Raw genomic sequence first — 21,747 nt, forward strand, 5'->3', positions numbered from 1 at the left:
TTTTTTTTTTTTCATCTCCAGCGGCCTGAAATCTCATGCTGATCCGCCCGAGGATGGTCTTTATTCACTCATTTCCGGCCCTTGGTGAGCGCTCACATGGGAAGTCCACGTCGCTGAGTTCTGTAAATTTTTTTAGAAAATATTTCTTTGATAATTTCTTCTTCATTTTTCTCTATTTTTGGATCTTAGATTCTTCAGGCCTCGGAATTGATCTTCTATTTTTCCCTTTCCTATTTCCTACTTCTTTTCAACAATTCTACTCTCTGGCTTTCTGATGTTTCCTTAATTTTACATCCCAAACATCCTACCAGATTTTTAACAAATTCTGTTACACACGCACACACACATATGTAATTTCCAAAAGTGTTTTGTCTCCCCAACGCTCCTTTAATTCTAGTGATCTCCGGCCGTGTAACAAACGGTGCTCCAAATCAGCAGCTTAGAACAACCATGATAGTCTCTGTTCACAAATCCGGGACTCCGGGGGCTGGGGTGACACCTCTCCTTTGCTTTCTGGGATGCCTGGGCCTGGCGGGATGATGCAGTCAGTGGGGGACAGGACGGCGGGGGGCTGGCCGGCACCTCTCTCTCCTCACGTGGCCCCGGGGCTCTCCTTGTGCTCCTCGGCACAGCAGCCTCAGGGGGATGCAACGTCCTACATGGGGCCGGGGTCTGGGATCCAGTGTTCCAGAGCTTCCTGGAGGTCCCCACAGGTCCCCACCACACCATTCTAGTAGTTAAGCGAGTGATGAAGGCCGGCCGCGAGTGAGGGGGACTGGATGCCCCCTTCTAGAAGGAGCAGAGTACGTGTGTCCACCTCCAGCTGCCCACGTCCTCCTGCGTCCTGGCACAGCCTCTCACGCCTCGTACTGCGTGTTGGCTTCACTGTGCTTGTCTGTCCGTCTGTCTGTGCTCCTTCTCTTCTGTCCTCCGCTGTGCTCCTGTCTCTCCAAGGTCCCGGGTCGTTTTACTTCTGGTGTGTTTCTGCCTCTCTCCTCGGTGATCCTTTGCCTTCTACCCGTGTGGAGAGCATGGTGCTCGAGAACCGAGGGGCAGATGGTGGGCTTCACAGAAGCTTCTGGAGCCCAATGCACAATACCCAGGTTTGTGCTTTGGGCTTGGTAAGTTAGGTAGGGTCCCCCTAAATTCACCAGATCCACCCAGAACCTCAGAATATAACCCTATTTGGAAAGTGAGTTTTTTAAGATGTAATTAGCTAAGGATCTTGAAAAGAAATTACGCTTGATTTAGGGTGGACTCCAAATACAATGACTGGTGTCTGTATAAGAGGAACGAGAGGGAGATTCGCAGGCTAGGGAAGACGGCCACGTGATGGCAGAGACTGGAGGGATGCAGCCACAAGCCCAGGAGCCCCTGGAGGCCCCAGAAGCTGGAAGGGGCAGGAAGCGTCCTCCCCTAGAGCCTCTGGAGGGAGCACAGCACTGCAGACACTTTGATTTTGGATTTCTGGCCTCCGGAACTGAGAGGAATGAATTTTTGTTGCTGAAGCCACCAACTGTGTGGTCACTTGTTATGGCGGCCACAGCAAACTCACGCAGTAAGTTCCCCAGAAAGAAGCCCCCGTGTCCTGACCGAGGCCTCCAGGAGCTGAGAGGGTCTCACAGCGCAGGACTTCAGTTTTCACCCAGTCTCCTGGTTTCCAGGAAGTCCCTCCACCCTTGGCGTTAGTGTTACAAGATCCAGAGTCCCTCAGCTGTGATTCTTCTCTGGCACGAGGCTCAGGGAGCGCTCAGCAACAATAAGGGACACGAAACCCACCAGAGGCCTTCACGTCGCATGGCTCAGTCCGCAGTGAGCACCGACCTCCAGAACCAGCTGGCAGGCTGGAGCAGGGCCACCCAGCCACGTCGGCAGCCAGGTTATGACCAGATGTGAGAAGTGAAAGGTGCTGACCAGCAGGCCGCTGGCTGGGCCGCGGGCACCAAGCAGACCTGGGCGCCCCCTTCCTCTAACGGAGACCCCTGGGGAGCCATCCACGTCTCGCCTTGGTGCGCTCCTGAGACGTCTGGGCCGAGGCAGAATCTGGACGTCCAGGCGCAAACACGATCAGAGGGAGCTGCTGTTCGGGCCTCCTCCCGGAGTCTCCGCTCTCGGGGAAGCATGCTCTGGTGTAAAGAGCTTCCATGAGACCCAGGTTCCTGAACAGAACTGTACAGACATCCCACTGCACGCTCCTTGCCCCCCACAATGGGGTGCTCGTGCACTACAGTATCCAAATGCAGTGTTTCATAGCTAATTTGAAAAACGGATTTTAATCTGGCTGTTTTATTCTGATTTAGGAGATGCTACAGCAGCTCACAGTGGAGCATCTTGCAACATATAAAGGTTACAAACTGTGGCCGAGTGAGCACAGATCAGAATACTCCTGAACACCACTAACACGTGCGGTGTGCAGCCCCAGCTGGCTAACCTCTGCGGGGAGAGGCGGCGAGTTGGCAGGAAGACGTTCTGCTTGCTGTGTGGGCCCAAACTCCCCACTTCCGACTTCCAGCCTTTTCCTTCCCTCTTCTGCCTGCTCAGGAAGACCTGCTGTGAGGGGCAGAGTCGGCCTGGCAGGGCTGAGGGGTGGAAAGCTGCAGGGGTGACCGTCAGCTCACAGCCTGGCTCCAGGGAGCAGGACCCCTCGTGGGGGTGCCTAAGAGGGGATGCTGCTTTTGACCTTGGGGAGAGCCTGCAATGTCCACTCTGGTCACTTTGCCCAGTGCAGACCAACATCCACAGAGCAGGACAGAGCGAGAAAGCAGTGCCTTGAAAACCACCGCAGATGCCAGGTCCTCCTCCGAGTACCCCCTGGACAGGAGGTTTCCAGCTTATCATCACTGCATACGATCATAACTGCACCTCGTGCTGTGACCGTGGGCATGAGTGGTCACCCTGTGACACGGACACACTCAAACATTCTCATTCTACTGCCTCCTCCTTCTTTTAAATGCTGATCATGACCCACTGAATTAATTTCACGACGCACTAATGGGGTGACGACCTGCACTTGGAAAAGCAGTGATCTAGGAAACGCAAACTGCAGCTCATGTCCGCGGCCTGGATTCAGGTGATGAGTTGATCAGTCGATCCACACATTTATGCAGGCCTGGGGTGGGGAGTGGGGTTGGGGACCATAAGGCCCAGTGCCTGCCCTCAAGCAGCTGACAGTCTGGTGGGAAACACGGGGATGAGGTGACTGCCACTTCCAGCCGTGGCTGTGGCTGCAGGGGGCTGGGCTGAGAATGGGCAGCTGGGTTGGAATTGGCAATCACGGGGCCCATCACATGAGTCTCTTAAAGCCCACTTCACAGAAGACCAATTTACGGTAAAATGTGAAACCCCGCAGTGCTAATCTAGAAGAGAATCCGGATGCCATCATGCAAGTGGGATTACGTGTTCCAACTATGTGGTGTTGGGGTCCAGAACTCAGCTCACCTTACAAGGAAGCTTTTAAAGCAGGTCACCAAGGGCTGAGGTTCTTTTAGAGCCAGAGCCCCAATGCAGACTCTAGGGAAGATAAAGGAGCCCCCCGGGTCCCCTGGAGTCATCACACAGCCACTTAACTGGATCTGTCAAGGTGTGAAATATGACACCACGGGCCATTGCGTAGGACAGAGGTGGCGGAGCTCCCTGCACATGCTCCGCCCACTGAAAGCAGGGCAGTACCTCCACGTGTGGGTGCCGTCCCCTCCAGGGGAGTTGAGGACCCCTAGAGGAAGCCCCTCTCCCTGATGTGCACGGGGGCTGCAGCTTCCTTCCTGCGCCTGGACCACGGGCTTCTCCCGCGGCACCTGGGCCAGCAGACACACCCGCCTGTGCACCTGTCACAGCGCCAGGTGCCCTCTGGGGCGGGCAGGTCAGAGAATGTGTCTTCTGAGCCAGGAGACACATGGGGCTCAGGCAAACTCAGGGCCAGCCTCTGAGCTGGGCAAACCCAGCAGATGGAACCCGCCCCCCTCCAAAGCCTCCTGACCACCAGGCCATCTGTGTCACCAACCTCTCCCGGCTGCAGTTTGCACGGCTCTTAAGCCAAGATGATTGTCCGAGCTCGCAGGCCTGCGGGGCCAAATGGGAGGAGGGTCTGCACCAGCCTCAGCAAGGTTCTCTGAGTGGGTTAAGGAACTGAGGGGCAGTGGTGGGGGGGTGGGGCTGGGCCTGCAGAAGGGGCCGCAGGACAGGGTGCTTGGTGCCCCTGCCCCATGCAGCCGTCCCCACAGATCCTGCGAGGGTCATGGGGGAGAGTGCAGGGAGCCGAGTGCAGGGAGCTGGGAAGGCTCGTGGGCTTGATGAGACGAGAAGCCCCATTCGCCTGTGAGAACACATGCGGGGCCTCAAGTGCAGCCTGACCACCCCGCCGTACCCCTAGGCGCACGGCCACCTTGAGATAGTGGTGGACACCGAGGCCAAAGAAGGACAGTGACCTGTCCGTGGTCCCTCAAGGCCTCAGAGGCCTCGTCAGGACAAAGGTTTCCTAACCTCCAGGCCTGTGTCCTTGTAGGGACCACAGTATGCCTAGGTGCTCGGTACATCAGCACCCGTCTGGGCTCTCATGTGGGAGTGGAAGGCTTTCCCCGGCTGGAAAACAAGACAAGTTTGCAAAGGGACACTGCAGTGGGCAGGCGGTCTGGTGCCTACCCACCAGGTCTCGCCTCCTCTGGGTGTTCATTCAAAAGACTCCTGCACGCAGGGCTGCCCTGGGCCCTGCTGGGCGTCCACACACTGACCCTCAGGTCCCACGGATCTGGGGATGGCGGCCCCAGCCAACCAGGGGTCTGCTTGTCCTCAGGTCTCCCTCTTTCCAGAACAGCACACAGACGGGCACCTAGAAGGGTCAGCCGCCTCCTAGATGCTGGTGGAGGTGGCAGCCACACCTCAGAAGCCCGCCCACCCCCTCGGAGTGTGAGGCAAGTGGCAGGCAATGAGCTCGCAGATCCCAGCACACTTCACAGGTGTGAGGACAGGATCACTGGCTTCCGTGTTGAACACGGAAAAACAAGCACAGCTGATGGCTCAGACAGGCGCACGGGGCGGCTGCAACACCTGGCGGGCCGGGGGACGGCCCACTCCAGCCCGCCGTCAATGCTCCGCATGGACGGACAGCCGCGCTTGGGGTGGGCGCTCCCAGGCCAGGCCCAGGCCTTTGAAGGAGAGGCTGTTGGAAAGGCTGAATTGTTCAAATTCCCACAAACACAACAGGCCTTCAAGAAATCCGATGGCCGGCCCGGCCTGCCTCATGGCTTTACAGTAGAAAGTAAACCAACCTGCCCCCACACTGCTCCCCAACAACCGGGAGGTGGAGCGGGCAAAGGGGCTCTGAGGCCCACCTCTGAGACCACTCTTCTGAAGGCTGGTTCCTCAAGGCTCTCGCTGCGATAGGAGCAGCCTACGGAGCCGGCGCTGCCCTGCCGGGACCAAGTTCACAAGGATGGGCACTGGGCGCTCTGTAGGCCAAGTCCACGGGGGCGGCCTCCACTTCCCACTGGCAGATTGTGGTCCCTAGTCCAGGCTCTTCCTCGTGAGGTTAATACAGAAAGCCGAGGACTGGAGCGGGCTATGATCTCCTGACCATGAGTCCCACCTCAACGCCATGGGAATGTTAAGTCAGGGAGATCTGGGGCCCTTGTGGAAGGTTCTGGAAAGCCCTGCTGGCGTCTGAGTCTCCTCCAGGAATTACACAGAGAGATGGGGCCACGGCCCCCCGGGACCAGGGGAAAATCCACCCGTGATTACCCCCTTCCTGCCCCAACAGCCTCTTTGTGAGAACTCAGAGGGGCTGTTTTAGCAATTTTTTCAAGAGGCCAATCTGATGTCACTGCTCCAAGGAAAGCCCGAGATCGCCTGGTCCCAGAGCATATTCTGACAGTGGGGAGGAGGTTGGGGAGGGCGGGGGGGGGGGGCTGGTGGCCTCTCCACAGGAGGAAGCCAGCGACCAGCTTCCAGCTGTCCCCGTCATCACAGGCGTGGGGTCCACCTCCCCTCGTGTGCTCCGTGCCCACCCGAGGCCCACTGACCCTCCCGGTGCTCCCACAGGAAAGCAAAGGGAGCCAGGTACCTACCGTGGTGGTCTTTATCCGGCCCCCAGGCTGCGTGCACGTCCAGCCTGACCGATTGATTAACAAGTCACAGCCTTCCCCCTCCAGACAAGGGAGCATGTCACACCACTGCTTCGTTCTGATAATGCGCGCTGTGGGGAGAAGAGAGAGCGGTCAGCCACCTGGGACACGGGACGACTCCTAGTGCTGGGTCTCGGTGCCAGGCATCAGGGACAGGAAGGCCCGGGGGCAGTGCCTGGTGTCAGTCGGGGTGGCCTGGCCAGGCTGCTGCTCCCCCCTGATCTCCCAGTTGAGCGCTCGCTGCCCAAGTCCGGCTCTGCCGCTGGCCACTCAGCAAGCAGTAACCGAGGGCATTGCAGACAGCTTGGAGGAGCAGCCACGGCCCGTTCCTGGAGGGGACAACTTAGTTCTCTCCTTTGTCTGGATTCTACTTGACAACCAGGGAAGGACAACAGGAGGGGTGCCCCCGGTCAGGGTACCCCTCAGACGTGACAAGGGTGGCCCACGCGTAGGCTGGGATCTGGGGGCCTGGGGTCAGCGCTAGGAGTGAGGTCCCCAGGAAGTGTGCAGCCCAGGCCACCATCAGGCTGACTCTCTAGTGGGTCTTACAGTGACCACGGCCCTCCCCGGGGCTGACCTGAGGCCGCTCCAGTGCCAGCGACCTCAGGACCCAAAGACTAAGGACCCTGAGTTCCTGTCATCACCCCAGGGGAGGGAGGTGCAGTCACAGGAGCAGGGAGACCCCAGGGAGCCCCTGATTAGCACAGTGACTCCCACCCAATCTCTTCCAGGCAAGAGACAGCTGAGCTTCTCTGTTCCCGGGAACCCACCCCCAGCCTGTGGCTGTAGGTGATGGGTGGCCTGGAGACTCCTCTCTGACGGAAAACACTAGAAGCAGGGAATTCATAATGACATAAATGTGGATTGTATGCACCTAAGTGTCATTAAACGAATCTCAAAAGAACCACTGGTGGTTTTTTGAATTAGGACAGAGTGTACGTAATTCTAATCGCACACATGACTGCGTTGGCCGCACTTGTATAAAATCGGGATCCGTAAAAAAGGAGGGTATTCCAGTTGGAAAGCCTGGGCATTCAGATTAAACGCCAACCATCTGCCAGATGTCATTTTACTTCAAAGTGAAGTTATCAACACGCACGCTCACACACACTGGATCCTACCCCGACTCTGGCCCCCGTGTTGGAGACTGCAGGAAACCTAGGATCTCAGAGGAAAAGGAGAGTTAAAGGCTAGATTCCAGGTCACGAGAGAACAGACGTGTCCTCACGAACTGGCCCCGTGCTCACTGAGTCAACAACGCGGCCGCAGGATGTAAGGCCACTGACCGCAGCCCTCACTCTGCACCCGAGCTGGGGGCCGTGCAGATCCCCATTTTCCACCCCTCGTCCACGCCCAGCTCTCAGGACCTGCTCCCTCGTCCGGTGGGGCTTGAACTCAAGCCGGTTTGGAGGCAGTTGCATCCCGTTCTCCCTGCTGGAATTCCCACTTCCCGGGAATTGAGGTTCTGAGTCCCCTCTGGCCCCGCAAAGCAGAGAACCGGCATCTCAGCTGCAGCCTCGCTGGCCAGCCTGGTAGGGCGGGGAGGGTCCACTGCCCCCACACAAGGTGTGGCTCAGAGACCCCTCAGCTTTCCCAGCGCCTTTCTCCGGGGCCTTCTCTTCCATTTCATCTTTTTTACTTTATTTAAATAAATCCAAGGACCCCAGTGTACATCACCTAGAAGTGTTGTCCCCAGGATCCCTGCTTACTAACATTTCCCCCGAGATTTCTCACAGCTGGGGAGGGAGGACCACCACATAAACAGTTGGTACGCAAACACGTGTGTGTATGCGCACGTGTGTTCAGATGCGGCATCCACCTGACGGGGGAGGCCAGCTCCACGGGCGTGCTCTTGGGCAGCGTACACGGCCCTGCGCTAAGTGCTAGTGCCAGGTAACGCAATGCTCTTCCCAAATCTTGAGATTCTTAATAATTTCTAAGAGTCCCTGCATCTCCATGTTGTGTGGGGCCCCCCAGTTACGTAGCCAGCCCCGCAGGCAGTGACTGTCCCTGCAGGAGTGGTGGGTAAATGGCCACAGGGGACCTGGGAGAGAGCTCACCCCAGCGAGGGCGTGGGCCTCGGAGCCATTCCAGGGGAGGCGCATTTGGGAAATCTCAACAAAGGGGTGGACCTGGGAGGCAATTTGGAAAATGGGCTAAGGATGGTGGCAGCCCAGGTGACTGGCGTCTCGTTGCTGATTCTGACAAACTGTTATGAGCCACCGGAAGAACTGGAGGGAGCACAGCAGAGAAGAGTCCTGGGGTCAATTAGTTATGCCTGCCATGGGCACAGTGAAGGGCCCTGTGGGTAGTGTGCTGCCACCTCGGCCCCCCCATGCATCTTTCTATCCACAGCCAGTGAGGTGGGTTGTCCAAAAGCTAGTCATCCTGAGACCAGCTCCCTTCTAGGTCATGCTGTGGATGGAAATGTGTCCCTCCAAGTCAAGCTCTAACCCCCTATGGGACTGTATTTGGAGACAAGACCTTTACAGAAATAATTAAGGTTAAATGAGGTCGTGAGGGTGGGGTCCTCATCCGATAGGATTAGTGTCCTTATAAGAGGAGACATCACAGAGCTCTCTCTCTCTCTCTCTCTCCATCATGCGAGGACGAGAGAGAGGCCGGCTGTCTGTAAGCCAGGAGATCCCTCACCAGAAACCAAATCAGCCGGCATCCTCATCTCAACCTTCCAGCCTCTAGAACTGTGAGAAAATAAATGTCTGTGGTTTAAGCCTCCTAGCTGGTGGTATTTTGCCACTGCAGCCAGAGCTAAGACAGTCAGGGAGACCCCAGGACTCGGGCACGTCCCTCATTCAACGGAGAAGTCGGTGTGGGAAAATACTCCAGCCGAGAGAAGGGCTCCCCACGGGAGGGCGGAGAGGAGCCTATTCTGCTCTCAGACTCTCATGGGGACAGGGCATCTCCTGGCTGCCCTGGAAGTGTCTCCATGATGAAGAGCCACCGCGGGCTGACGTTTCCCGAGCTGGCTCTGAGAGAAGCCCCCTCCATGCTTCCATCAAGCCCTCCCAGGACCGGGGGAGTGACAAGCCCGCTGCGTTTACCAGCATGCCTCCCTCGGGCCCCTTTTCCTCGTCTGCTCATTATTCCTGCAGAAGTCCCCACAGCCGTCCCACCGTCCCCAATGCACCATTTTGGTGACAGTAAAAGATGCCACAAAAACCTCATTGGGCACCAATGAGTACAAACCTTAACCCATGAAGAAGCTACAGGATTGAAATGCATCCCCCAGTGCCTGGAAACCCTATGTGCAATGCCTGAGTGAAGGTCCTGACGAATTCAAGGGCAGGGGTGTCCCTGGATCAACCAGCAGGAAAAGGAAGCTCTGGAGGCAGGGAGGCTGAGAACCAGCATAGCCTGCCAGACTGCCAGAGGGGCCGAGTCATTTGGAATGGGACAGCACAGACCAGGCGGCCAGGACAGCACGGGCAACGCCAGAGGTCAGGTCCTGATGCCCGCACCATGCTGGCTGGTCTGCAGGACACACTGCGACATAGCCAGACACCAGAGTTAGCATGGCCGCCTGAAGGGACACACGCCTGGGTTCAAATCCTGCACTAGGGGATGCCAGCCGGGGGACCTCGACCAAGCAGTGCTCACCCCGTGGGCTTGGTCCTCCCCGGGAAGCGTGGTGCCCAGGGGGACGGAGGAGAAGGTGCAGGTGGGAATTCCCAGCACAGGGCTCGGCTGGTCAGTGCTCACAAACACACACCTCTCATGGTCAGGCTATTTGCGGTCACTCGGACTAGAGGCTGGGGCCGTTGATGGACCCTGGGGGAGACAAGCCAGCCCGCTGCACGCCCACCCTCTGTTCCACTCAGGCCAGTTCACTTTCCTGGAAGCACACGTGGGCTGCTGCTTCCTCCCCTCTCCCTCCCCTTCCTGCTCCTCACACACTCAGCTCTAAGAGCTGGGAAGACTGGGGCACGTGGCCCTGCTGTCACCAGGACAGAGCCCAATAACATGATGTGTCAGCATATGGGATGGTGCTGAGGGTCAGGAAGAGGGAGAAAGGCGTGAGGGGGCGGGGTCCTGATGGCCTTAGTTTGCGGGGGACGCATCCTGCCCATGCTGCAGCCACATGTGTACACATGTGTGCACATGCACAGGAATGCAGGAGTCACACAAATGCATGTGTGCAGGCACACACTTACGAACACACACATGCAAACATACATGCACACACCCACATGTGCAAACAGCACACACATGCACAGACAGGTACACACATGTGCATTCACAGGTACATACACTGACAAGCAGACACACCGAGTTACCGACCACTGCCCGTCCTCCACCCAGCAGTGGCCTGGGCGTGCCGGGTGCCAGCCCCGTCGAGGGCACTGGCCGGCGGCACTGAGCACACAATGCCTCTTGTTTGCCGGGGGAGCTTGGCTCACTTGGCCCGGCCCACTTCCTGCTGAGGCAGTCGGAGGCATGGTGCTGGGCCACCACGTCCCGGGGACAAAGGGGCCTTTCATGCCACATGTCACAACTTCATCTCCTCTGGCCCCCGACATACAGGCTGGGGCCCTCTGGCTGGGGAGGGCATCTGTCAAGGGCTGCCAGTGCCCGGGGGTGTGAGTGACGGTTGCTGACAGCTGGGTTCTGGGACAGTTGTCACAGTCTGTCCATGTGCCACAACCATGGAGGGCTCCTCAGCCCAAGGCAAGTCAAGGACACGGGGTCGCATTCATGACCACATCCCCAGTGCCTGTCCCTGGGTCTGGGGGTGAGCAGGTTTGTCCAGACTGGACCTCAGGGCCCCAGATGGACTGGCTCTGTGAGTCCTGAGCCTTTAACAGGGCAGTGAAGCCCCTGGACTCGGCCCAGCCTGGCCTTGGGGTAGCCCCACTCCCTCCACCTTACACACGTCCCCAGAGATGCCACCAGGACCCAGTAGGTGCCCCTCCACCCCCAGCCAGGGTCATCACAGCACATGAGCACACACACGTCCACACACGTGCACACGCAGACACAGTGTGCAGTTCTGTGACTTGCTGCCAACCTTGCGCGTCCATGGTATCGGCCTGCAGGGTTCCCCCACTGCCCGTTCTCTCTGGAGGGAGCGTGGGGGCCTCGGGCTCTGGCCTCTCGTTGCTTGAGACACCTTCTGTGAGCACATTAGGCTCCTTCCCTGGCCTCCCGCCATCCAGAAGGAAGCTCTGCTGCCACCCAGACACTCAGGAAGGACAGAACTGAAAACGGCGAGGGCTGCGAAGGCAGGAGGCTCGGACAAAGTGAGTGCTGGGCAGGGGCAGCTGGGGTCCCCAGGTCTCGGGAGGGGAGCAGGAGCAGGGCTCATGCCTGCACCTGGGCATGGGGGGGAACGGGCTGGGAAGTTGGGGCTTGGTCGAGTGCAGGTCCTGGACACAGCCTGGCCTAGGCAGCTCCTGGTCAATCTGCTGAAAGGCCAATTTGCCAAAACTGTCGAGCAAACCGTGACTGGTAGCCACAGGGTGACAAGGGCCTGGCAGAGGAGACGGCAGGGACACGTCTGAGGAAAGTCAGAGGAGTGACCTACATCAAGCCCCTTCACAATGGGGCTACGCTGATGCCTGACCACCAGGACGGTGGGCGAGTCTGAGGGAGGGTCCTCAATAAGGTGCCTACGCTAGGGTCCCAGCAGGCTGCCAGGGACATGGCCTCACCCACCTCAGGAAGGAGCCTGGGAGACATGCACAAGTGCCTGGGAGAAGCAGCTTCTTCCTCTAAGAGTGGAAGGAGCGGGTCCTAAGAACCACTCCCCCGCTGTTTGCTGCTCAGGATCCCGCTAGACCCACTGAAAATCAGGGTGAGCACACCAGCCCCCGAGGGCTGGGCTCAGTGTCACACAGCAGCAGGTGCGACATTGATGAACAGCCAGGCACTCTCTCCCTGCCACCCCCATCCCCAGCCTGGCCCCAAGCAGTGGACAGCTAAGTGGGGCCCCACCAGAGGCGGGCTTGGTGTGCTGGGGTGTACTTTAGCTTGAAGGAGGCTGGGCCTTCGTTCATTACACCGTTGGACGTTTTCATGACAAAAATGGCAATAATCTCACTGCCAAATGTCCCAAGAACATTTTATTATCTCACTAAGGCAGGAAAGTTCTCATCCAGGGCAGAGAAAGGATGCACCCGCATCCTCCCAGCACAGTTTTCCACTGGACCGCCCTTGGTGACCATCTGGCTGGAGCCGCTCTCCCTGGGCACCATCCCCTCGGGAGGCAGAGCCCACCAGGATCCACTGGAAACGACCAGCATGGAGGTGCTGGGTCCTAGCCTCAGGGCCCCTGCGGCTATCCTTCTTCTGAGAGTCCCAGACTCTACACAGGCATGGAAACTCAGAGAACGTGTGCCTTCGTTCTGGTTGTTTTATTACATCAGGACAATGACGGCAGTGCGAGCTGTGTGGATCCTTCCAAGGCCTTCTCTAGAGAACGTTACTGAACTGCCGCCGTTGGCCTGGGGGGGGGGGGCATGAATCAGTCTGGTCATCCCCTCCTGGGGGTACTCAGATCCCTAATTCTCCGCACCTCGTTTTCTTACTGTGTGGACCCCCAGCACTGTGTGAACAGAGGCTTTGTAGCAACTTTACCGGGAGAAGGTGTGGGGACCTCGGGCACGGTGGGTGACACACGCGGGCAGGCTGACCCAGGATGGGGGTCGTGGCATCAACATGCGGGGATTCTTCTGTCCTGTCCTGCCATGACTGGATTTCTCCCATTCGAGGCAGCGCTGGGTCACGCTGGGAGGCTAGCTTGTCTACATCTGAATAGGGCAGCGTGGGGGAGTTATGGGGACCCCACATCAAGAGTGCCTTCGGGACGGCTCTGCATAAAATACATAGTCTGTTCACAACAGACAGAGGCACACAATTATCAACATGGTTTCACTCAACACGCCGTCCGTGTGAGCGGCATCTTCAACCTCACGTCCTCGAATCAAATGCAGAAGGAAATGGAAACAGAAGTTTAAATGCAGGTGGGCGTTCGCTCCGCAGACCAGCAGGTCCGTCTCCCTCCCGCGAGCCCACAGCTGGAGCAGCTGTCTTCCCAGACACCTGCCCTGGAAAATTAATGCTGCAAATTTCTAAATCGTATTGGTTTTGCGGTTTTGTTTGTGTTTAATTTGTAAGTGGACTTTGGTTTATTCCAGTTTCCAGTCTGGTGAGGGCTCCTGCTTGGTGTTTGCTCCAACTCCTGCAACATTATAATAAAAACAATTTAGGTCAATAGTGGGGGGTGCAGGGCAGCAGCTTTTCCTTACAAGGAGTTTTCACGTGATTTAAGTCTGAGCATTGCTGTTGCCAGGCCGTGGCCAGCTGGTGAGTGGAACAGGAGGCAGAGCTGGGGTCAGCATGTCAGGAGAGGGGCCTCCCACTGAGCGGGGGACGCAGCCCCCACTGGGTAAGCCCTGGCCATGCACGGGGCCTGTAGGAGCCCAGCAGGGACCAGCCTGGGACTGTAGGAGGGAGCCCAGGAGGCGCCTGCCCCACGGCCAGGAGAGCTCTAGGGGAGGCGCCAGCCCCCATCCCCAACCCAAGGGGCTGCAGTCTCCTGTGACAGCCTAATCTGGGGTCGCCCTGCTGTGGTTCCAGCCCAGAGACGCAGGGATATGGACACAGGTGTGTGTCACAAACACGAGGCTGGGGATCTGGACCCAGGTGTGTGTCACGAACACGAGGTTGGGGATCTGGACGCAAGTGTGTGCCATGGGCACGGGGTGCAGGGTAGCTTTGTTTTGTTTCCCACTGTCCCTTCGACCCCTCCAGTGGGGTACAGTGTCTCCCCTGCTGGATGTGGGAGATCCTAAAGATTCCATGGTCATTTCAGCCACTCGGGCAACAGAACATCCTGAGTCACTGGCAGCCCAATGCAGTCATGAGATGCTCATCCCAGGTCATCAAAGCACATACTTGATCAAGCACTGATGGAGCCCTGCCCGCAGCTGGGCCAGCGTCTGGTGGGCCTGGTCAGCCGCTTCTTTCTCCTTCACCCCAGTGGTAGCTGGGAGGGGCAGGGCGGATACTGACATGAACGGGTGCTGCCTCACAGGGCAACTTGCTGAGCCTGCAGACGGCTCAGCCCCGGTTCTCGCTTTCTGGAAGCATGTTCCAGAGGCCTCAAAGGCCAGGGAGCCTGGCTGCAAAGTCTTCTCTGTCACCACCCTGCTCTCGAGCAGATCCAGTGTCCTCAGGCACCAGTGGCCTCCATGGTTCCCAACCCTCCCCTCACTGGGACTCCCGGCGCAGCTGTCCCTCAAGAGAACCCCTTGAAAACACTCTTCTCCCCTTGGATTCCTGATGGAGGGCGAGGGGTCTAGCACCATCTTACTGGTCCCTGGCCACCACCTGGGAAGGCACCTCCAGCTGTCTCGTGTCTATTATAAACCTCAGTCTCACCGGGAAGATCCAGCCAAGCTTCCTGCTACTCACGCCCTTGCCAGCCCAGGTGCCCTCAATCTACGCACTCGTGGATGCCGTCACGAGCAGGCAGGGCCCTCTGCTCAACACAACTCCTACAGAATGCACCCCACCCTCAGGTCCAGCCTCCTTGTGATGCATCTGTGCCTCCCTCCCCTTAGCGGGTAGAGTCCTGGGCCTCAGCTTCCTCTCACCTCAGCTCCACCAGTGAACCTGCTCCTGAGACTCTCCTTCTCTCTCCATCATCCCCACCACCATCACTGTCACCATCATCATCACCACCACCATCACCATCACCATCATCACCATCACCACCATCACCATCATCACCATCAACACCATCATCACCATCACCGTCACACCCAGTGCAAACCCTGCCCCTCCCTCACTTCCTAGCTGGGATATTTTGCAGGCAGGGAGGTGATGACAGTGGTGAGAAGGCTGATGGTTTTGGAGGTGAAGGGGTGTCAGACCCTGGGCAGCTGCTGCCTGGACTCCTGCAGCCACCCGCTGTGGGTTTCCCTCTCTTGGCTCCTCTCTCCACCTTTGGGTGAGCGTCACCCTCCAATGGGACCCCCAGACCACCACCCTGACTCCCTGTGGCCCCCCAGGAGGTCAGAGTAGGGGGAAACTGCTGGCTTCAGAGGCCTTGCCCCTCTGGAGCCTGACTCCCTGCCCCTCCCTCGAACTGCTCTTGCAGAAGCCTTACCTGGGTTCCTCCTGATGCCCCTGGGGGCTCAGACATTCTGGAAGGCTCTGCCCCCACCTCACTCTCTTGCCCCCCCCCCCAGACCTCCTACCCTCCACTTGGGCACAACTTCTCCCTAGAAACCCTTTTGGCTCCCTCCCTCCTCCTCTCCCCACTTCCCTCCTTCCCTCTCTCCCTGCCCCTTCTCTCCATCTCTCTCTCCCTTTTCTCCCCCTTTCTCTCTCCCCTCCTCCCTCTCACTCCCTCTCCCTCCATGAGCAGTCAGCCTCCTCCCTGCTATCACCAGTAGTCGGGATTGAGGGGTCTTCTGTCTGACGGCCCCAGCCCCAGTGCTGTGCAGGACCACTCAGGGGTCTAGGATGGTTCCTGAAGGAAGGAGGGACAACAGATGGAGGGATGGAGGCATTGAGGATAGGAAGGCACCTGGCTCACCTGGTCTAGATGGTCATGGTGCTACACAGGTGCTTAGAAATGTGCAACAGTCTATCAGGTGTGGGCCCAGTGAGGCCAGCGCAGCCTCCATTCCCTGCTCCTGTACTCAGTGTGGGGGTGCAGGGTCTGAGGGGCAGCCAGCTCCACCTCCCCAATGGCACTGGCCCGTCAATCACCCCAGGACTGGGTTACACACCTTGACTTGACTCCTCTCAACCCTACTGATCAGGGGTCCTTAGGAGGTGGGGGTGAGGATCTGAGTGAACCCCAGTTCAACCAGCTCACCAGAGCCAGGGCAGCCTCCTACGACCAAGGTGCCCATGTGCTGAGCTGCTGATCGTGTGTCCTTAAGTGACCGAGTTGGGCAGTGTGGCTGTGTGGGTGCACGGATGTGGACATGCATACACATGTGTGCACAGGTGTGGTGTTGTGTGTGTGCATGCATGTGTGCATGGATGCACATGCATGTGCTGTGTGTCTGGGTGTGCACACGTGCATGTGTGCCTGTGTGTGGGCACACAAGTACATGCATGGTGCTGTGCGCACATATGTGTATGTTGTGTGCACCTACGCAGATCTGTATGTACGTGTTGTGTCATGTGCACACATGTGTGTTGTGTTTGCAGTGCAGGCACTTGTGGCTATGCCCACGTGTGTGCCTGCATGTATATGTTGTATGCACTCACATGTTGGTGTGTACAGGCATGTGTGTGGCTGTGTGTGCGCCCGTGTGTGGTGTCTGAAAGCTCTATACTAGGAACAGAATGACGTGTTGCGGGAGAACCAAGCCAGCCACACCTCCTCCCCCGGCCCGCAAGCTCGCGATGTCTGGGCCTCCTCTTTGGTTCTGGCACAAACAAGCTTCAGCACAACTGCTCTGAAAGAGGTCAGGGCTCAGAAACGCACCCCCACCAGACTCCCTCGCCTACCCCCAACCTCAGGAATCAGACAACTGGGATGACCTTGAAGACACCCGGAGTCTGGTCGATGGCACACGTCCACAAACATGCGGCTGGCTCGAGCCTGGACAGATGGACACTGACAAGCGGTGCTAATTTGCCGGGGGACTGTGGGGATGGCACTGCTCGCTCAATGCCCAGGCCTTCGCTGCTCATAAACTGCACGGCTCCCCTTGGAATAAACTGTTTCTTCATTTCCGTTAACACATGAATCTGCTTACTTTACTCAACAGCTTGGAAAAATGAATCATCCAGAACAAAGCCAGTGGGACTCCAGGAGAAATCTCGGGCCACATTCTCAGATATAAGCATAAACGGACCTCGTCCATCTGAGATGGGAGGCGACTCTCTCCAGCAACATCTGACCCGGAACGTATGTCCCCAAACTCTCCCAGATCCTGCTGGTGACAGAGGGGTCCGGGGACACACAGGGAAAGGGGTGGCTGACATTTAATATGCACATATACATACGAATGACACACACGCATGATTATATACACACACAATTATGAACTCATACGCACACATATACACTGACCCACAGGAGTCAAAAGTAAGTGGGAAGTACCAAGGGTTCCAGAATGACCTACTGCATGAGAGCTGATGTACTCCCTTAGGATGTAATGGAGACACTATCGCTGCAGCGAACGTTTGGAGGACCCTAGGAGGGCCGTGGCTCCCATCTTTCTGCTCCACAGGGTGGTGCGTTGAGGCCCCTCCTGGCAGCGGTTCCCAATTGAGCAGGAAGGCACGTGGGCGGGGAGGTTAGAGGGCGCCGTGGGTGGCCCCTGAGCTGTCCTTAGGTGGCCTCCCCTCCAAGAGCCCACTCCCAGACCAGCCCCCCAGGGACATGGAGGAATCAGATGCCCTGCCCTGGAGGATGAGACAGCGACGAGCAAGGACAGGCAACCTGCGTATAGGGACAGGTGTGCAGGGGCTGGGGGCACGAGGAGGCCACCTGGGGGGGGAGGGCCAGTGGCTGTGCAGGGATGAGCCAGCTCACCTGGGCCTCCCTGCAGGCTCCAATCTCCACCTGCCCCACCTGCAGGGTCGGCTGCCCTGGGCTCCGGAAAATGCAAATAAACCAGAACAACCTCTGGCAGGCTCCCACACTTACAGAGAAACCCATGTTGCTCACACACCCAGAAGTACCTTCTGCATTCCAGAAAGTCCTATTTGGGACATCATGCACAAATACACCAGGTGAGCACGCAGGGTCGGGGCAGTAGGGCCAGTCGGCCTGCTCTGCCGGCACCTGCTGACTGTGGGGACGGTCCTGCTGGCCCTCACAGGGAGTCACCTGTCATTTATTGTTATCCTAACTATTGATTGCTGCTTACAAAAAATCAATTAACCTTATTTTCACAGCACAGATGGGACACAGAAGCTCAGAGAGGTTAGGAAATTTGCCAAAGTCACACAGCTGGGAAGTAACAATTCAGGGACTTGAGCAGTGGTCAGCCTGACCAGAGCCCCACAATCTTTGTATTCCATGTGGCCCGTGGGCAGGAACCTTGCGGGGCCCACTGGCTCCCAGAGGCAGCAAGAGGATGAACAGACACATGACCTGAGTTCTTGCCCAGAGAGGAGGCCAGGATGGTGCTTTGGAGCTGACCCCACACCCTGGGGTGAGGTGCCGACCCTTTCTGTGCCTCAGTTTTCTCTGTGGACAGCGTCCCCGAGCACTGGAGTCCCCTCAGGGACAGGACAGCCATACCTGACGACCAGCGCCAGGGCCACGGAGGCAGGACAGGGAGGTGACCTCTGCTGGGGCAGACCCCCCCGCCAATGTTGCTTACAGGGCCCTGTGCTCACAGCCACCGTGGTAACTTCTCAAACTCTAAAGCTCTAACAAGGACAACACTCAGGAATTTCTTATAGAATCGTCTGTCTGCGCAGATGAGGTTGTGGCCAGGGTGCTGACCTGCTGCAGGAAAGCCGGCGTCTGCACCGGCCCTGTAGGATGGATACCTGGAGGACAGGTGACCCCAGCCCCCTCTGCAGTGCCAGAGCAGGTAGGGAGGACGGGCTAGTGCCCCGGGTCTGTGACGGACGTGGGAGACTGGGGGTCAGGCAGGGTGTTCCTGCCTCCTGGCTCATGGTGAGGATGCTGGGATGCAGGTCTGTGAAGGAGGCTGTGGATACAAGGGGAGACAGCAGAGCTTACTGGGGCTGGAGCCACAGTGGGGGCTGTGGGGGGGTGCCTGGGGCAGGCCTCCATTCCAGGGCTCGGACACATGCCCAGGCCCAGCTACAATGATGCAGACCCATCCTGGGTCCTCTCCTTCCTTTGGCCTGGGGTCGGGGGAGTGGCCGACACGCCTCACTCCCCCATCCCAAAGATCTGAGGGCTGGCAGTGGGCTGGGGGATCCTGCAGTGTTCTCACAGAGTAGAAACACTAACTGGGCCATGTGTGCAAGTGCATCCGTGGAGAGGCTGTGGCCAACGAGGGTGGGTGGCCATGGCTGACCGTATCCCAGAGCTGGGCCAGGGTGGGGGCTGCGAGAGGGCACAGCCCACCGCAACCTGGAGGGCGAGGGTCGGTCCTCACGAACAGATCTGGTCCTGAGCTTCTCGGGCCCCTGTCTAGCCGGCACCCCTGGACCTCGAACCACACGTCCTCTTCCATCAGCAGCCCGGTCCGCGCGGCTCCACAGCGGCCCCTTCATGCTTCTCCCCGGCTGCATTGTGCCCAGCCCAGGCCCCTGTGGTCACGGCGCCATGCCAGTGATGGGGCATTTCTACTGTTCCTGCTTCCAGCTTAACGCTGCCATAAACACGCTTTTTCCCTTCTGATGAAGTACTTTCTCAGGACAAATTTCAGGGAGTGGAATTATGGGATCAAAGGGTCTGAGCGTTTCCACCGCCCTGCATGGTTCCCTCCGGGCTGCTTGCGGGATGGATGAGACCCTGGAGCACATCTTTCCCGCGGGAGTGCCAGCTCTGAGTCATGTCCTGCACTGGGCCATTGTGAATTAAGTAGGAGGGAGGGCCAGAGGGCAGCTTTCCGATGGCCTTAGGCCAGAATAAATACCTACAGAAACATCGACTCTGACCCAAGGTAGGATTCGGTGCGTGTTAAGCATAGACGAGTGCCTGGTGTTCTGAGAGCTGCATGTAGACAGGACGAGTCCCTCCTCGGAGAACACGCTGGCTCGGTCCTGGAACGCCCAGGCCATGGTGACCGGGGGCTGCGGAAGGACGGGGTGGCACTGGCGGGGTCACAGAGACGCCAGGAGACATGACGCACGTGCCGCCGCTCCCACCCCAACAACTCCCCAGGGCGCAGGCCTGAGTGGTGGCTTGTCCCAGTCCCCTGGCCTCCCTGTCCCCACAGCAGGCGCCCTGGGAAGCACGTGGGGGCAGATGAAGGATTGAGGTTCTGGGGCTCCCATCGTTCTGGGCTACGAGATGACCATCAGCATCCCATCCCCGAGGGGGGCCCCCAGCCTGGCTCCCGAGGCCCCAGCTGCCGGCTCCGGGCGGCTGCTGCCTGGGGTTCACTCGGCCTGCCGTCAGCAGCCTGAGGACATGCAGCTGCTTCCAACTCTGACCGGCCCGGGGCACATGCTCCTCCCATGGCCTCCTGCAGACCCCTCTCAAGGATTTCTGACATACTTATACATATGAAGCTTCTAAACACTCACGATTCTACTTAATCTCCAGCAATTACAAGACACTGCACATGTCTGCGATGTTGGGATTTCAGGGTGCTCTGTGCTGATGTTCACCGTAATTCGTAGGACGAATTTCATTCCCTCAACCTTCCTCTAGTGTCAGGCTATGACTGACTCCTCTTCTAAGAACTAGATGAATAAAATTGCCTCCAACGGTCCCAAAATATGCTTCAGATCTTTGCCACGGGCATAGTCCCTGCCAGCGCTGATTAGGGCTGACAGCCGGGGGGGTGGTCCATGATTGCAGCGTCGCCCTGAATCACAGCAGCCCCCACTGCTGCCCTGATTCCAGCCTGTGCCGTGGGCCGCCCTCCGGCTGTCCCAGCTGAGAGCTTGGCGGACTCTCCAGGCGGCGCAGAGAGGCCATGGATGTGGGCAGCAGGAGCACAGAGCCCCCAAGGAACCCTGAGACCCCCTGACACCACGGTTGGGAGCCGCCCGGAGAGGAGCCGAGGGAGGGAGGGAACTCGGAGCCGGGCTCGGGTCGAGAGCTACATGGAGAAGCCCCACGGCAGGTGCGTTGGATCCAGCTCCCAGCTCTGAGGACCACCTGGCGGCCGCTGGACCTCAGCCCAGCCCTGGACAGAAGGGCACGAGGTCCAGGGTCTGGTAGGCCCTGCAGGGGAGGTCTTGATGGGCTGAGTCAGAAAAGGCGAGAGGTGACTCGGGACTTACAGAGAGCGTCCTGGGTGGGGGACATGACAAGAGCTGAAACAGCCCCCTGGGGTCCTCAGTCCCTCGCTGGACAGTGCCTGGTCGGGGGAGGGTTTAAACACCCACTGTGCTGCAGCACTGGGGAAAGGACTGAAGGGGTCGCCGTCGGCACTGGGGGATGGGAGCCCTCCCTTTCCCAGCCTTCTGTAATCTTCTCTGACCCTGCCTGGCTTCTGCTCCTGGTCCTGGGTGGCCGCTCTCATAAATGCTTCCATCACCCCTGTGGCTCCCAGGGTTACGGTGCCTGACGCTCGGACACATACGTGCGGGTCATGTCCCCGTCTGTCCTGGCTGGTTTTACCACCCCCCACCTTCCCCCATGCTCACTCAAGACGGGCATGACGGAAATGCCACAAACGCCAGCGAGAAGAGACACATCAGTACGTGTCCCACAGACCCCGCTCCATCTGGTCCTCACGAGGCCAGAGCAGGAGGGGTGCTCCCTGGCTGACAAATATGGAAGGGGGCTCTGAGGGCGGCCCCCAGCACTCACCCCTGGGCCAGCAGGAGCCTCACCAGCCCACCATCCTGGGGTGGCCCTGGGACCCACATGGCCGGGGAGCTGGGGACTCGGGGACTTCTCGGGTGGGGGCTGCCTCCCCATGGAGTTGGGGGGCACTCGAGGGTGGGCTCTGTGCTCCTGAACTGCCCTGGGTCTCCCTGGTTACTGGAGACCCACATAGCTCAGTGAACCGGCTCAGAACACCAACCATCCTTC

The 21,747-nt window shown here is 58.4% G+C and overlaps 1 protein-coding gene across 3 annotated transcripts in view; it reads right to left on the reverse strand.

The window, feature by feature from the left end:
- The window catches only part of TAFA5 (TAFA chemokine like family member 5), a 266,659-nt gene that overhangs the window by 36,910 nt on the left and 208,002 nt on the right, over positions 1–21,747 (reverse strand). For 2 of the 3 annotated variants that reach the window (XM_014793298.2, XM_014793299.2), the window contains exon 3: positions 6,060–6,187. In XM_014793298.2, the coding sequence (XP_014648784.1) occupies positions 6,060–6,187 (128 nt within the window). Of the gene's footprint in view, positions 1–6,059; positions 6,188–12,375; positions 13,315–21,747 lie in introns of those variants that run through there. The other variant, XM_087448727.1, reaches the window with a different exon arrangement.

Source organism: Ceratotherium simum, chromosome 25 (genome assembly GCF_057802395.1).
Source record: "Ceratotherium simum simum isolate JZ-2026a chromosome 25, ASM5780239v1, whole genome shotgun sequence".
Taxonomy (NCBI): domain Eukaryota; kingdom Metazoa; phylum Chordata; class Mammalia; order Perissodactyla; family Rhinocerotidae; genus Ceratotherium; species Ceratotherium simum.